At 41.2% G+C, this 17,608-nt stretch overlaps 1 protein-coding gene across 1 annotated transcript in view; it reads left to right on the forward strand.

Annotated features, from left to right (window-relative positions):
* dmxl2 (Dmx-like 2) overlaps positions 1-17,608 on the forward strand; it is a 157,559-nt gene that overhangs the window by 101,987 nt on the left and 37,964 nt on the right. The window contains exons 34-40 of the mRNA XM_034163715.1: positions 2,419-2,715; positions 3,909-4,100; positions 4,220-4,296; positions 9,014-9,144; positions 10,479-10,724; positions 17,268-17,458; positions 17,547-17,600. Of these exons, the coding sequence (XP_034019606.1) occupies positions 2,419-2,715; positions 3,909-4,100; positions 4,220-4,296; positions 9,014-9,144; positions 10,479-10,724; positions 17,268-17,458; positions 17,547-17,600 (1,188 nt within the window). The remainder of the gene's footprint in view (positions 1-2,418; positions 2,716-3,908; positions 4,101-4,219; positions 4,297-9,013; positions 9,145-10,478; positions 10,725-17,267; positions 17,459-17,546; positions 17,601-17,608) is intronic.

The raw sequence follows: 17,608 nt of genomic DNA on the forward strand, positions 1-17,608 counted from the left end.
CCAAGCGCTGTAACCACTAAACCATCACCTCCCTAGTGTTGTATTCATATCTCATTAAAGTGACTCATTCTCATAGTTGTGTTATGTAAGGCCCCAGTCACACTGGAGTAAAAGTAGGGTGGCAGCCTCCTTGTAACTGGAAAACATGGTGGTTACGTGGTGATTTGAATTGTGTCGCTGCCGGTGATCAGCTGCAAGGAGTTGCGACAACCAGCTCATGGCACCGAGGTTGAGCGTGTGGCACTCTCAGCCTTTGCGTGACCACTTTCGATCCCATCATGATTGCATATGTCACCTGTTGTCCTTTAAGGACCGCAGTCTGACTCGGAATGAGTATACTCACTGTCAGACAGATTGGCAGGGGCTGCAAATAATTGTCTGCCACCTGTTGCAAACCAGACATTTATGAGCAATGTGACTATCACCTTCACCATCTTTCCAAACAGTTACACATTTGATGCTGCGGACACTCATACACACACACCAATTTCATCATCAAGTAAAATTTGTGGTGAGACGATGTTGTTTCATTATCTTGGAGGTGCAAAGGTCTTGTGTGTTGCATACGGCCGATTGTGAGAAAGAAAAATGAAAGGAAAAGATACATACAGCTCCAGTGCTGAAATGCTCACAGAGCCTCGGTCTCTTTTGTGCACACAAAGGTGAGCTGAAGACCCGCAGGCATGTGCCAAATGGGACATGGCCCCAGGGATGACGCAGGGCACACTGAAATTATTATGTTTCCCAGCTGGCTTGGGAACACCTCGGAATCCCCCAGGAAGAGTTAGAGACTTGGTTGAAGAGAGGGAATTGTGGGGATGAGCTGCTTAGTCCATTGCCACCACGACTCTCTAAATGCTGGAAGGAACATGATTTGTTCATGACATTATTTCAGTTATAAAGGTTTCATTCTCAGGGCTGTGTTTTGTTTGATGTTAATCCAGCATATACAGGTTAGGAACTACAGGAATACGAGGTCTATTAGAAAAGTATCCGACCTTATTATTTATTTCAAAAACCATATGGATTTGAATCACGTGTGATTACATCAGACATGCTTGAACCCTTGTGGGCATGCGATAGTTTTTTCACGCCTGTCGGTTACGTCATTCGCCTGTGGGCAGTCTTTGAGTGAGGAGTCGCCCACCCTCTCGTCGATTTTTTTCATTGTTTAGGAATGGCTTAGAGACTGCTGCTTTGTTTGATCAAAATTTTTTTCAAAACTGTAAGGCACAACTGAGTGGACACCGTTCGATAAATTCAGCTGGTTTTTGGTAAAAATTTTAACGGCTGATGAGAGATTTTGGTCTGGTAGTGTCGCCGTAAGGACGGCCCACGGCGCCTGACGGTGATCTGCGCTTCAAGGCGGCAGCGTCTTGCTGTTTCAAGTTGAAAACTTCCACATTTCAAGCTCTGTTGACCCAATAAGTCGTCAGAGAACAGAGAACTTTCAGAAGAAGTTGGCATGAGGAGTTTATTCGGACATTCGGACATTTTGTAATGAAAGAACGTGCGGGCAGAGTCGCATGTCGGGCCGGACCCGACCGCGGGGGGTCGCGACAGGAAAAACACATCCATTGGAAACCTTAACGGGCAAGTTGGAACATGCCCAAGCTGTTAAACAATTTCTCAGTTACTCACTTGTTGAAAGCCATCAAAAGCCGCCTGAATTTTACAAATGGTTTTCAACACGGAGGTGTTTTTCCTGTCGCGGCGCGCACAGATTCGCCGAGTCGTCACGGAAACGACTCGGCGAATTTGCGCGCACGTCTTTCATTACAAAATGTCCTTAAGCAGTGGAATGTCCGCATAAAGTCCTCATGCCGGCCTCTTCTGAATCTTCTCTGTTCTCTCACGACGTCCTGGGTGAATTAAGCCTTAAATTAGGATGTTTTCAGGTCGAAACAGGCCGACGACGGCGCCTGGAAGCGCTGCGCGACGTCCCGCTCCATGGGAAGTCCTTACACCGACAGAAACACCCCATAATCTCTCATCAGCCGTTAAACTTTTCACCGAAAACCAGCTTAATTTCTTGAATAGTGTCCACTCGGATATTCCTCACAGGTCCAGAAAAAATTTTGATAAAGCAACGCGCGCCGTCTCGAGCAGCGTGTGAAACAAAAGAATTCAGCCGAGAGGGCGGGACCACATCTCACTCAAGGCCTGCCCACAGGGAAATGACGTCACCGACGCGTGAAAAAACTCACGCATGCGCACGAGGGTTCAAGCATGATTGGTGTAATCGCACATCATTCAAATCCATATAGTTTTTTTAAAAAATAAAAAGGTAGGATACTTTTCTGATAGACTTCGTATTTTACAATCATTGTACTGATTTAGAAAAACAAAGATCCCGTTAGTGAGCTTTGTGGGGTCACTGCACATGCATTTGTAGTTATAGATGATGTGAACACACAGGTGGAGGGGAAGGAACAAGATGTTGAGGTCGACCAGTGGGGAGACCATACAGCATCTCTGGACTTATCCAACGAAGTGTTCGAGCACACAGACGCTGGGGCCTATGAGCGTCACCAGATGGAGCGGCGACGGCTTCAGGCTAAGCAGCAGCACTCAGAGAGGCGTAAGGCGTGGCTGAGGAAGAACCAGGCTCTGCTGAGAGTCTTTCTGTCATACTGTAGTCTTCATGGAGCCAAGGGGGGAGGAGTCACCTCTGTCCGGATGGAGCTCCTGTTTCTTTTGCAGGAGAGCCAGCAGGTACACACTTATACACGTGCATCAGTGTAGAGCTGAAACAACTAATCGAGTTAATCGATTAAAATCGATTATTAAAATAGTTGTCAACTAATTTAGTCATCGATTAGTTGTAAAATAACTTTGTTTTACCGCAAATGTTTTGTTTCTTCCATATAATCAACTGAGCTTTGCTTTGAATCTTGAACCAATGAAGGAGGTCTTCGAGCTGCTGCTTCGTTGGTTTAATTTGTTTTATTTTGCTTTATCTTAATTTTTCTCCACTAAAACCCTAAAGAGCATATGTCTGTGAGGAATATTTACCTTTTTTATGTTAAACTGACCTGTTATGGTCTTCTGAAACAGTTGATAGATGTATTTTATGCTAAAGCCAATGCTAACGCGTTAGCGTGTCTATGGCGTTTTCAGTGTTAAAGTTAGCATTAAGCTGTTATCATTTCAGCATGTTTGTGCATTTGTTTTCTGTATAATAATTAATGGCTCAGTGTTTGTTGTCGTAAAAGAGTCAAATGTATTACAAATTATAATATTTTTAATTTTTTTATATATTAATAATAATAGTAACAATAATAATAGTAATAATAACTAATAATGCTACAATACAGTTTTAGAGAAAGAGACATGTGTCACGTGTCATTATGAAATGACCACATAGTTTACAAGTTATACAGAGAATGTTGCACATATAATGAGTCATGCTACAGTTTTTGATTTAGGTTTTATGGTTAACTGGTTATGCTAATTGCTCATTTGCAGCAACAAAAATACCTCTTTTTTCACCATATATTTTACAACATTTATATGTTTTAATGTTGTTTTATGGCAACTCAGCACTTTAATAAAGCAATGTCATTTGAAATAATTATTTTTGTTCTTTATTATAAACTGTTTTATTCTTTATTATTTTATATTTCAACAGCCATGGGACATTTGATGATTTGTTGATTTTCAAGTATTTTAAGTTTTCAAATAATGTTCTGTTGTTAAATAAAGTGATGGAAGGAGAGAAAAATTGTTTCCCTAAAAAGTTCTCTTAAAAAGTAATCTGATTAATCGATTAATCTTGTCGAAACCCCATCAGATTCATCGATGATCCAAATAATCGTTTGTTGCAGCCCTACATCATTGTGAGTTGATGGCTCGATGAGTTTGCGTGATGAGCAAAGCTAAAGGCGTGTCTGTTTCTCTCTCTGCAGGAGACTACAGTAAAACAGCTGCAGTCTCCCCTTCCCCTCCCCACAACACTGCCCCTGCTGTCAGCGTGCATAGCCCCCACGAAAACGGTCATCGCTAACCCCGTTCTCCACCTCAGCAACCACATCTATGACATCCTCCACACCATCACCCACATGGAGACTCCGCCACACCCAGACATCATGAATGACAAGGCCAGAACTCACACTTGTTTAATTTGCTGTTGAGCAGTGTACCACTGTAGCACTTCTTGAAATTTTTGTTTCGATTTTGAATAACCAAAATTTTAAAAAAGTTTGTGTTTTACCCTCAGGTTAATTCACTGCACACTTTAGCAGCATCCCTGTCTGCCTGCGTCTATCAAGCACTGTGTGACAGCCACAGTTACAGGTAATAGGTCTCTTTCTCTGTTGCTTTCTCTGTGTCTCCTAAAGTGTTATGCCAGCATTACTTTGTGCTTCTGTATCTGTATCTAAAGGTCAAAACGTCTAAGACTACATAGATATGATTTCTTTCTGAAAGTTCATGCAGTCATTTAATCCACAAACTCTCACTACTGACTGTTGCAAGGTTTCTCCTAGAAAAATGGTTCACTGTGAGAAGTGGGCAGTGTTGCCACAGTTACTTTGAAAAAGTAATCCAATTACTGATTACTGATTACTCCTTGAAAAAGTAACTTAGTTACTTTACTGATTACTCAATTGTAAAAGTAACTAAGTTAGATTACTAGTTACTTTTTTAGTTACTTTTCCCAGCTGCCGACAACAACCTTCTGCCACCTCAACATGACAATACCTGTTTTGCCAAAACTTACTTTATAGTCACCCTTTCTTGACTTCAATGAAAATACTTGTTTTATAAAAAGTAAAATAAAGACCTCTTTCTTGACCTCATATTTAACTGTTGACAGCACTGTAACAGTAAAACTTGCAATTTCGAACCTACATTTTTTATAAATGTAACTATTAAATTCATTTTAGCATTTTTCTAACATTTAAATTCTCTCTAAATATTTTACTTGTCGAAATTAATATTATTTTAAGTAGTATTAGTAGTTGTAGTAAAAAAAGGCTTCAAAACTGGACCTTTAATCTAGGGGTGTTGTGAGGGGGGCACATCCCTCCCCCACGCCCCCATTCCATCTGGATTCGCCCCTACTTTGGCGTTTGAGCACAAAGAATGGATAACATTTATTTATGCAGAAAAACGTGACCAGATTTACAGGTAAGAAAGTTTTATTGTGTTTTCACATCATGTGGTCCTCAGAAAGAGAGTTTAGGTGCATTTGAGCGGAAAATAGTGTTAGTTGTTGACGCGTCGCGGAGGATCAGCTGTTTTAACGTGCAGATACAGAGCGTCTCAGCTCAGCTCTAAATAAAGGAGGAAAAAAGTAGAAAAATGTCTTTGTAAAGCTCAGTGCAGGTGTGCTGATCACCGCGCTTTAAGAGATGACGACGAGTCGAGCAGCTGCAAAAAACCGCGGATGAAAAGCTCACAGCTCACTGAAAGTGGGCAGTTCAGTCGAACCCCGACCCCCTGCCCACAGACCAAGTTTAATGCTGCTATCGACCCACAATGAAAAATAATAGTAACGCACAGTGACATGAAGAAGTAACTTTAATCTGATTACTGATTTGGAAAGATTAACGCGTTAGATTACTCGTTACTAAAAAAAGTGGTCAGATTAGAGTAACGCGTTACCGGCATCACTGGAAGTGGGTACTTTGTGATATTGTTATATATATATATCAGTAATGCAGTTATATTAATATACAAATTGCTCTTTATTTTAGCTTGTGAACATTTTTTTTTGTTTTTCTGTATTGTGCCTTGCCCACACAGAAAATAAATTTTCCCTGTACAGTCTTTTTCGTTTGTTTTTTTAAAAAAAGTGTTCCATACACACAGCACCGTTTCAAGAAATACCTGCATACTAGGGGTCGACCAATACAGATTTCGAAGGGCCGTTACCAATTGTTGATGAGGTTTGGAGGCTGATACCGATATTTCAGGCCGATATTTGCCTGCAGTAAAATGTGTCAAAATTGAGTATAACACACTTTAAACACAAATCTTTTTTTTTTACTTTTTGCAGCATATGTTTAATTCACAGAACCTTTCAACATGACCTTCACAGAAAAAGTTCATGGAGCTTCAAATAACATTATGAAGTTGAATATATGAACACATAAATAAGTACAGCTGACACAGCTCCAATCTGCACACTGCTGTCTTCTTCTGTGCCAGTCTGTGGACCAGCAAGCTTCAGCACTGACAGGCTGAAGTTGTGACATCTAAGAAATCAAGTAGTGTTGTGGGCGGGACTTTGTTACAAACCAGAAAGTAGTCAGTAATATTTTATAAGAATGATATGGGCAAATAACCCCTCAGTGCCTGAGGTCAGGGGGCATTAGCTCGATATGATGAGCCTTGTCAGACATCAATGGGCCTTTGTGTAGTAGAATAAATTTAAGTAATTTAAGATTTTTAATGTTTTGTAATTGAATGTAAGAGCCACAACTTCAGGCAGTTTAACTTAACTTTGATGCATATTTCATATTTGTTATATTTGATCTTATGCACAGGTCATAAAAACATTTAAAAGGTTACAAACACATTAATATTGGATGCACATAGCACTCCTTTGAAATTACTTCATCAAAATTGTTTTTTTTTTTTTCCTTCAACATTTTTTGAGTGGGAGTGCTTTTTTTTTTTTTTACAATATAGCCCATTAAATAATTGTCTTATTTGAAATTGTCCACCCTGTTTTTTTAAAGGATAAAACCTGGGTGAAAAAATTTCTCAGTCGTAGTTTTTCCAATCTGTGTGCTGAAGATGATCATTTATGATCGTTAGCTGCTTTAAAGAGCATTTAGTGCTAAAGCCAGCTGTTCACAGAAATGAACATGTCATGATTTGTAAACTGTACATTTTTCAAACTGTTCCATGAAAACTATTAACTTTTTTTTTCATCATAGACTGTATATATACAATTTTCTTGTGGATGTGTGAAGCCCCCACCTCCTCCTCCTCTCCTGTTCTCAACCTTCCCCTGCCCTGTTTAGCTCAAAGCCAGGATCAGCGACTCTCTCTTCTTTTCTCTTCCTGGAATCACAAACCCTGTATAGGCTTTAAATCTGTAAAGTAAACCGTTAATTTTTGAATATAACAGCAGCTGCAGACACATGAGGAGCTCTGGATTATTTAATGAAGGATTCAGATGAAGTTTTTCTCTTTCTGTGACTCAACTGAAATTGAACACAGAGTCCTGCAGTGGGAGAGAGAGATGCTGCTTTCAGCAATAGAGAGAAGCTCTCTCAGCTGCTGTTCACAATGCTGAACACTAAATAATAAACCATAAACTAATAAACTATGATATCGGCTGCTATAAATGGCCGAAACCTGCAAAAATGCTGAATGTTGGTGCCGATAATCGGCCAATCCCTACTGCGGACACACGAAAAAACTGAAAACGACTGAAAACACGGTAGTATACGAGGTCTATTAGAAAAGTGTCCGACCTTATTTTTTTAAAAAAACATATGGATTTGAATCACGTGTGCTTGCGTGAGCCAACCTTGAACCTTCATGCGCATGCGTAATTTTTTTCACGCCTGTCGGTTGCGTCATTCGCCTGTGAGCAGGCTTTGAGTGAGGAGTGGTCCACCCCCTCGGCGGATTTTCATTGTCAGGGAAATGGCTGAGAGACTGCTGATTTGCTTGATCAAATTTTTTTCAGAAACTGTGAGGCACATCCATGTGGACACCATTCGAGAAATTCAAGTGGTTTTTGGTGAAAATTTTATGGGCTTCAAAGACATTAAGGGATGTTACTGTCGCTTTAAGGATGGCCCACAGCAGCTGTGGGGCGCGCCGCGCTCCAGCTGCCATCGACAGGCTGAACGACCATTTCATTTCTAAACGGATCGCTCATCCGAACGCTTCATCACGGCGTTGCTTTGCGCGTCGCGGCACCGCCGTGATGAAGCATCACAGAACATGTTCTGGCATGTCCAGGCACATCCACAATTTCTTGGATAATCACTCGACTGAAAAACCACCGACAGCTGTCTGAACGCCATCTCAAAGCCGTCCGGTGAGACCAAAACGGAGGTGGTTTTGTGTCGGTCCAGCAGCGAATCCATCATGACGCGCGAAGCGTCCGCTCGGCTTTCCACGACAAAATCTCTTGTTAAAAGTGAAATCTGCAGGAAAATGGGTGATGTCCAGCTCTTGTGATAACCAGAGAAATTGCACACGATGGTCACGGATCCACAGAGCGATCCGTTTAGAAATGAAATGGTCGTTCAGCCTGTCGATGGCAGCTGGAGCGCGGCGCGCCCCACAGCTGCTGTGGGCCGTCCTTAAAGCGACAGTAACATCTCTTAATGTGTTCGAAGCCCATAAAATTTTCACCAAAAACCACCTGAATTTCTCGAATGGTGTCCACATGGATGTGCCTCACAGTTTCTGAAAAAAATTTGATCAAGCAAAGCAGCAGTCTCTCAGCCATTTCCCTGACAATGAAAATCCGCTGAGGGGGTGGACCACTCCTCACTCAAAGCCTGCTCACAGGCGAATGACGCAACTGACAGGCATGAAAAAAATCACGCATGCGCATGAAGGTTCAAGGTTGGCTCACACAAGCACACGTGATTCAAATCCATATGGTTTGTTTTTTTTTAAATAAGGTCGGATACTTTTCTAATAGACCTCGTATTTGCCAGGCCAGTATGTGGCACTGATTAACTTATCCCATCTGCTTATCTGCTTAACTTATCCCAATCTGCAGTGAAATCACCTGGTGGAGTGGGTGGTTGCAAAGAAAACCTGCACCCTCTTGGCCCTATCTGGAATGAGTTGAAGACCTCTGCTCTACACATTAATAAAGCAGAACAGAAAACTGCAGTGCCCATACAATGTGGCAGCAGTGAAAATAAATCGCTGAGTTGGTTGATAAGAGTTTTGTTACATTTATCAATGACGTTATGTGAGGCCCTCGGGTTGCTTGTTGTGGTACATTTCATTGACTAATAATGGGTGTGAAATCTGCATTGTAGGCTTGTGACTCACTGTTCTCTCTGGTTTTCTTGCTGCCTTACAGCAGCCAGACTGAAGCCAATCAATTTACAGGGATGGTGTACCAAGGCTTACTGCTCAGTGAGAGGAAGCGACTGCGCACAGAAAGCATCGAGGAACATATAACTCCCAATTCTGCCCCTGCACAGTGGCCAGGTAACAGGCCATCGCCACCTACACAGGTCATTTGTTGGCTAAGTGTCTGTGCGTGCATATTTTTGTTAAACCCTTAAGCAGTTAATTGCTTTGTTGTTTGGTCAGAAAATGGTTAAAGAAATGCCCATCACTGAGAGCCCAGTCAGATCAGTCAGAGGCCAAGATGATGCATTCAGTTGTGTTGTTTTGTCCACAGTGCAGAGACATTCAGTTTAGTGACAGATAGGTGTAAACAAACTAATAAAGTATTTACATTTAAAAAACTGAAATCAGAGAATTTGGATTTTTTCTGAACAGTTATTCATTAGCAAAATAGATTTGGTACATTTCTACTTCTTGTTTCAGCTGCTCTCGTTAGGGGTCGCCACAGCAGATCATCTGTCTCCATCTCACCCTGTCTTCTGCGTCTCCCTCTGTCACACCAAACACCGACATGTCCTCCCTCAGCACATCTGTAAAGCTCGTCTTTGGCCTCACTCTTCTCCTGCCAGGTGGCTTCATCCTCAGCATCCTTCTTCCTGTATACCCTGGCTCCCTCCTATGTACATGCCCAAACCGTCACTGTCTCACCTTTCTCACTTTGTTTTTGAACTGTCCTACGGGTGATGTCCCTCTGACACGTTAATTCCTTATCCTGTTCATTCTCATCACTCTAAAAGTAAATCTTCAGACAGTGCACCGTGGACAGGTGGTCAGCCTATCGCAGGGTTGACATGTCAACAGACAAACATTCATATGCACACTCACACCGAGGGGCAATTTAGAGTCACAACTCACCTAATTTACTGGTCTTTGGAAGTGTGAGGAAGACTCAGCACCCTGAGGGAACCCACAGAGATATGGGGGGAACATGCAGAATCCAGACAGAAAGGACCAGGTTGGAAGTGAACCTGAGACCTTCTTGCTGTGAGGCAACATTGCTAAACTAAACCACAGTGCTGCCCCACATCACATCAGTCTTTGCCTTGAACTATAAACTGAGACCTTATGTCTGTGTTTGTGCAGATTATATTATTTTGCTGCAGTGCATTGTACAACGACGTACAGTTAAACTAACAATTAAAGCTTTAAATGTATTCAAACTCCTGTATGAGTGAGCCTCAAAATGATGCTCCATAGGGGATATGAAAGTCTGGAAGCAAACAGACAAATAAAGTAGGCAGTTTGTGTTAATGCAGACAGATGGTGTTCTATAACGGGAGCTTCAGAGCCTCTGGGAGGGAAGCAGACGGAGGCTGATCATGCTATCATACAAATGCTTCATAAACACACAGATCATATTTTACCTTAATATACATTGAATATACTCTGTTGTGTGTTTTTGTCGCCTCCAGGTGTGTCGTCCCTGATTTCTCTGTTAGCGTCAGCCAGAGAGGAGGACCAGCCGAGGCTCAGTGTGCTGCTGTGTGAGGCGGTCACTGCAGTTTATCTCGCACTGCTCATCCATGGCCTGGGCGTTCACAGCGGCAACGAGCTCTTCCGCCTGGCAGCACACCCTCTCAATAACCGCATGTGGGCAGCTGTTTTTGGAGGAGGGGCCAAAGTCGTAATTAAACCAAAGAGACCAGAGGCCCCACAAGGTAAAATTTTACTTTGAATTCTTAATAGCTTTGTTTTTTTTTCTTTCCTTGTTAGTTATATGTAGCCTTCATCTCTGGTTTCCATAATCTGTCCTTATTGCTGCAGCCTTTCACATCCCTTCTTCTCAATCTGTCGGCCTTCTTTTTTTTTTTCTGATCTGACGCAAATGACACAAATGTCATCTCTCTGGGTCTGTCGTTAGGTATACATCCATCTAGCACTGTCCTGTAGGTACGAGCCTAAGAGGCAGCACCTGTTATGCAGAGTCTTGTGTAAGTTTGCCCTCTGCCCTGTGTCCCAGTACCAGATGATTTTGAGGCAGCCAGGCCAGATGAACCTCAAGAGACAGAAAATGCTGAGCAGAGCAACCTCACCCTAAATCCCACTCCCATCCCCACTGAAACCCAGCGCCCTAAACGACCCCCTCCTCCCATTTCAAGGGTAGAAGGGTTGTGCACTGGGGCGCCAGCAACTGATGCCAGCTGTGAGTAACTGGGCTGGTGGATTGCAGTGCTGGTTTGCAGGATTGCAGTGCATGGTATATGTACACGTTTGCATTGTTGCAGATGCTTGACTTACCCATTCTCTTTGACACAGCTACTGCTCGATCCCCTTAACAGACATGACAGCAACTTGCAGTGCTACGACAATCTGTGTTTCGTTGTTATGATAAGCCATCAGCGGTTTGTGTGTGTGTGCGTGTTTTTCACTGCATGTACATGTAACATCCTCTAAACTCATCTGTATCATTCCTGTTGTACGTTTGAAGCAACAGCTGGGCCTAGCAGGGAGTGCTCAGAGGTCAAGGCTGAACTGCCCTCTGAGCCTAAAGCTGAGGCCAAATCAGGTACAGCTTTAAGTTTTTTTTAAAAGCGTAACAAAGTAAGAGCTGGAATTGTGTGATTTGCTCCATGTTATACCCCTAAAGTGCATTAGAGGTAATGACCACATCCTATTATACACATATTAGTAAATGGAGCGGGTCGCAGCCTCAGCTTTATCCGAAATCTGGGTCTTTTAGTGATGCTTCGGACTAGTGGTCGGCGATCACCTTAGTATTTCTTCTGTTTTTCTTGTTGCTTAATGCTGACAAATTACACCTTATTTGTAGTCTTTCTGGTGCCTGATTCTGTTTTTTTTTTTCTTTCTCTGTTTGAGGTGCAGCTCCATCCAGAAGTGGGAGAGTGGATGTCTTCTTCTGCAAGCCTCCTGTCCTGGACACCAGCATGGACTCCCAAAATGTCCTCTGTATTTGTATTGTCAAGTGTGTTGGTAGCATGGCCCAAGCAGAGGGTCACCCCTTTAAGTCTGGTCTGCTTGAGGTTTCTTCCTCAAATCATCAGAGGGAGTTTTCCTTACTGCTGTCGCCTGTGTGCTTGCTCTAGGGGTTGGTAAGGTTAGACCTTACTTGTGTGAAATGCCTTGAGGCAACTTTGTTGTGATTTGGAGCTATATAAATGGAAAAAAAATAAAAATAAATTGAATTCAATCTTAGACCAGATTATGTACTTGGAGGTTCTACAGGAGTTCCTTCTAGTTGATAATAAACACACTAATAAACTAGTAAACACACCGTTTTTTTCACTAATAAACACACCAAGCTGAGTTCCTTCTAAGGTTCAATTCAGTTTATTTTTCTTTTTTTTTTTCATTTATATAGCTCCAAATCACAACAAAGCTGCCTCAAGGCGTTTCATACAAGTAAGGTCTAACCTTACCAACCCCTAGTTCCTTCAGCTCGGTGTGTTTATTAGTGAAAACCACTGAGACGATACATTGGAACAAAAACCTGCAAACTTCATTGGCCCTTCATTGCAATTACCCATCCGTCTCCTAGACTCTTACTGCCTGTTATGTAGTTTTGAATACGTAATAGCTGTAGAAATTTATAAATACACTGCAGAATGATTTAGTTCTTTGCTGTGCTGTATCGAGCTGATTAAATTTGACACTGCTCATCCATATTCAGTACTGCAGGAGGATGATTGTGTTTGTGGAGGAGAAAGATGTGGGCTGCATTTAAGACTGTGTATCACTGCAAAGCCTGAGATAGCTTTCAACAGGCATCTGAGCCAAAAGCCTTTTGAGGAGCTGTGTGAAAGGATAGAAGAGCAATTAAATGCCAGCCTGTTGATAAAAATCACTTTGCAAATGTTAAGGTTTCGCCCTTTTAAACACAGCTTCAAACTTACGTACACTGCGCTCTCCCAGCTAAGCATTGTTATGCCTTCTCTGTCATGCTCTACAATTCACATTCATTTTTAAACTTGTCTCCATTTCAACTTTGCCTCTTTCAAGAGTCAGCAAGTTCTCCATCATTATTTAAAGGGGAGCTCTGGAACTTTATAATGTTGGCCTTATTTTTAGATGATGGGTTTTAAATTTTCACTGGGGTGAAATCGATCCAGTATTGCACCATCAAGGGCATACTGTTTTACAGTGGAATTCTATTTGGTAAGTGGAAAAATCTCAAGGAGAAACATCATTATACGTGCCTGGTAGCATGGAGAGAATCCCTACAAAGTTCCACATGTGCATGTCTACCTTAGTAAATATAAAGTTTTTTTTATTATTTAATAACTGATAATTGCGGCAGCGGCTTATTTTGGTGGGCTTCTATTTTGGTGACACAGCTCTCCACTCAGTCATTTCAAGTCATTCATTGGTAAATAGCAGGTACAAGATCCTTATTTTAAGTTGACTTGTGGACTTAGTGAAGAGCATCACTGCAAAACCAGTCATTTTTGTTTTTTTGTTTGTTTTTGTTTAAAAAACGTTTATTTGCATTTATTGAGGTAAACATGCTTATATGTACCTCCACAGGGATTCTTTCCATTCTCCCAGAAATTTTTTTAATGGCATTTTCACATATTCAGTGGTGACAGTGAGAGGTTTTTCCGCTTGCCAGAATACAGTTCTATTGCAGAGCTGTAAACCCCTTGATGGTGTCATTGTTTGTGTCTTGAGTGAAAATTTAAAACCAACAACATTTGAAAACTGGGCCTCCGTTGATAAGTACTGGAGTTGCCTTTTAATGTATTTTATGTGTATTGTGTTGCGCACCATGCCAAATGTTTCCTATTTGAGTGGTCTGCATAGTATCTGTCTAACAGCACTGTGTGCTCTGGTCTGTGTCCTGTTTTGCTTTGTCTGGTACAGTGCCAGAGATAATCATCCACGATAATGGTGCAGGTTTGTGTGCAACCCAGTGTGTCTTACCCTGTACCTTCATTGTAAATATGTTTTTTACCTTTGTGTCTCTTTGGTTCAGGTGTTTTACCGTTCTTAGTTTTCTTTGACTCTTTGATATAGTAGATGAATAATAATAATAATAATAATAATACATTGATATAGCACCTTTAGATAAAAATCACAAGGTGCCTCACAACAAAATGAAACAAAACCAGAATAAAAAGGCGTATCAGGACCAAGATGTCAGAATTAAGGTTGCAGTTATTAATTACATTTAGTATTGATTAATCTGTCAATTTTTAGGATTCATTGAGTAAGCTTCTTGTCTGTGAAATGTCTGTTGATATTGAAAGCGATATCCACCATAAATGTTCAAACTAGAAATCAAGTCAGTCTTGTGAACTATGTTCTTTTTCATATAAAGATGAGAGAAAATTGGATTTTGGCAACTCAGAGGAATGCAAAGCTCAAAATTGCTGTCCACGAAGTTCTTCCTTTATTATTAAGGCAATATTTGGACTATCACACTCATTTTAATAACTTCAGCTGTTGATGGTCAGTAAACCACATGTGCAAAGTTTGGTTGAACAGCCATGGTCTAGGAAGACTTCACACCAGGCTGTAGATTAAAAAGCTATAATTAATATAATATTATAGTTTATAACTAGACAAGATTATTTTCAATTTAGCAAAATTAAAGACTTTAAAACTGTTCAGTAAGATGGTGCAAACATTAAAATGCTTTAAACTAATATAAAAGGAATGGTAAATTGTTTTAAAACAGTTTGAACAATTCTGCCCCTGTTACCCAATATAACATTATATTTGCTGGTTTAAAACCATTTTAAGACATTATCAAAATGTAATATCTGGTTGAAGAAGTTTAAAACCAATTGATCTTGGTATTGATTTGAAGCAAATCCTCACGTTTGATAAATTGCAGTGAATTAAAATTCAACCGTGTTTTTTTTTGTTGTTGTTTTTTTTGCCCTTCATGAGATATTGTCTGCAGATAGACTAATCATTGGAGTTCTATAAAGATTTCAAGAAATGCTTAGAGTTTGAAATAAATTTTTCTTTGTGTTGAGATATATATATATATACACAGTACTGTTCAGAATAATAGTAGTACTATGTGACTAAAAAGATTAATCCAGGTTTTGAGTATATTTCTTACTGTTACATGGGAAACAAGGTACCAGTAGATTCTCACAAATCCAACAAGACCAAGCATTCATGATATACACACTCTTAAGGCTATGAAATTGGGCTATTAGTAAAAAAAAAAAGTAGAAAAGGGGGTGTTCACAATAATAGTAGTGTGGCATTCAGTCAGTGAGTTCGTCAATTTTGTGGAACAAACAGGTGTGAATCAGGTGTCCCCTATTTAAGGATGAACCCAGCACCTGTTGAACATGCTTTTCTCTTTGAAAGCCTGAGGAAATTGGGATGTTTGCGTGGAGACGCGTGGAAGAAAATGGAAAACAACCATCAAAATGGATATAACAATAACCAGAATGGCAAAGGCTCACCCATTGATCAGCTCCAGGATGATCAAAGACAGTCTGGAGTTACCTGTAAGTGCTGTGACAGTTAGAAGACGCCTGTGTGAAGCTAATTTATTTGCAAGAATCCTCCGCAAAGTCCCTCTGTTAAATAAAAGGCATGTGCAGAAGAGGTTACAGTTTGCCAAAGAACACATCAACTGGCCTAAAGAGAAATGGAGGACATGCCCTTGAATTGGGTGTTTCAACAAGACAATGATCCCAAGCACACTAGTAAATGAGCAAAATCTTGGTTCCAAACCAACAAAATTAATGCTTTGCAGATGTGAAGAAATCACGAAAAACTGTGGTTATACAACTAAATACTAGTTTAGTGATCCACAGGATTGCTAAAAAAGCAGTTTGAACATAATAGTTTTGAGTTTGTAGCATCAACAGCAGATGCTACTATTATTGTGAACACCCCCTTTTCTACTTTTTTTTTACTAATAGCCCAATTTCATAGCCTTAAGAGTGTGCATATCATGAATGCTTGGTCTTGTTGAATTTGTGAGAATCTACTGAATCTACTGGTATCTTGTTTCCCATGTAACAATAAGAAATATACTCAAAACCTGGATTAATCTTTTAGTCACATAGCACTACTATTATTCTGAACACTACTGTATATATATACGAGGTCTGTTAGAAAAGTATCGGATCTTTTTATTTTTTTCAAAAACCATATGGATTTGAATCACGTGTGATTGCATCGGCCAAGCTTGAACCTTCATGCGCATGCGTGAGTTTTTTCACGCCTGTTGGTTGCGTCATTCGCCTGTGAGCAGGCTTTGAGTGAGCACTGGTCCACCCCTCTCGTCGTTAAGGAAATGTCTGAACGATTTGGAGCTTTGCTGCATCAATTTTTTCCTGAAACTGTGAGAGACCTCCAGGTGGACACCATTTGGAAAATTAATATGGCTTTCAGGGACAATTTTATGGGGATTACACAGATTAAGGAGTGCTGAGCTGAGTGCTCCAGCCGGTTTAAAGACCGCCCACAGTGTCTGAGAGCGCGGCGCGCTCTGAGCGCCGATCGACAGGCTGACACAGCGTCCAGTTTAGAAATGAATGGCACATTCCACTGTTACAGGAGTTTTTGTCATGGAAAGAGGAGTGGAGGAATCCCGCGCGTCGCGGCAGCCGCATGGCGCAAAGCAACGCTGTGATGAAGCCTCACAGGACATGTTGGGGCATGCCCAGCTCAGCACTCCTTAATCTGTGTAATCCCCATAAAATCATCCCTGAAAGCCATATTAATTTTCCGAATGGTGTCCACCTGGAGGTCTCACAGTTTCAGGAAACAATTGATGCAGCAAAGCTCCAAATCATTCCACCATTTCCTTAACGACGAGAGGGGTGGACCAGTGCTCACTCAAAGCCTGCTCACAGGCGAATGATGCAAAAGACAGGCGTGAAAAAACTCACGCATGCGCACGAAGGTTCAAGCTTGGTTGATGCAATTACACGTGATTCAAATCCATATGGTTTTTGAAAAAAATAAAAAGGTCCGATACTTTTCTAATAGACCTCGTGTATATATATATATGTATATGTGTGTGTATGTGTATATATATATATATATATATATATATAATGTACTTTGGGTGTGTTATAGATATAGTGCGTAGTTTCCTTCTGCCAGCTCTAATTCTTGACCTACTTCTTGACTTCCAATGACGCCATGTCTGAACTTGGGACAAAACTGCAACAAACCAGTCTCAGCAGAGCGTCTTCTCCAAACTGTCCTTGTCAGAGTTTACTGTGATTGAAAAAGACTATCTCTGTGTTCGTCTACTCCCTTAGTGGCTGCACCTCAGCCTCCGGCAGAGGATGTGGACAGACACAGACGCAGATTTAACATGAGGATGTTAGTTCCTGGGCGCCCTGTGAAGGAGACCCCAGCCACGCCACCCCCTGTGCCCACAGAGCGACCTGCATACAGGGAAAAGTTCATTCCTCCAGAACTGAGCATGTGGGACTACTTTGTGGCGAAAGTGAGGCTTTAAATTCTGGTGAAAAATGAAATTTGTGGTTGTACTATTCCAGTGAGACTGTGTTCCACCTTTGTGTTTTTCCTCTAAGCCATTCCTGCCACTGTCAGACAGCAATGCGTTGTATGATTCTGATGAAAGCGGTGCTGAGGA

Source organism: Thalassophryne amazonica, chromosome 2, assembly GCF_902500255.1.
Source record: "Thalassophryne amazonica chromosome 2, fThaAma1.1, whole genome shotgun sequence".
NCBI classification, from domain to species: domain Eukaryota; kingdom Metazoa; phylum Chordata; class Actinopteri; order Batrachoidiformes; family Batrachoididae; genus Thalassophryne; species Thalassophryne amazonica.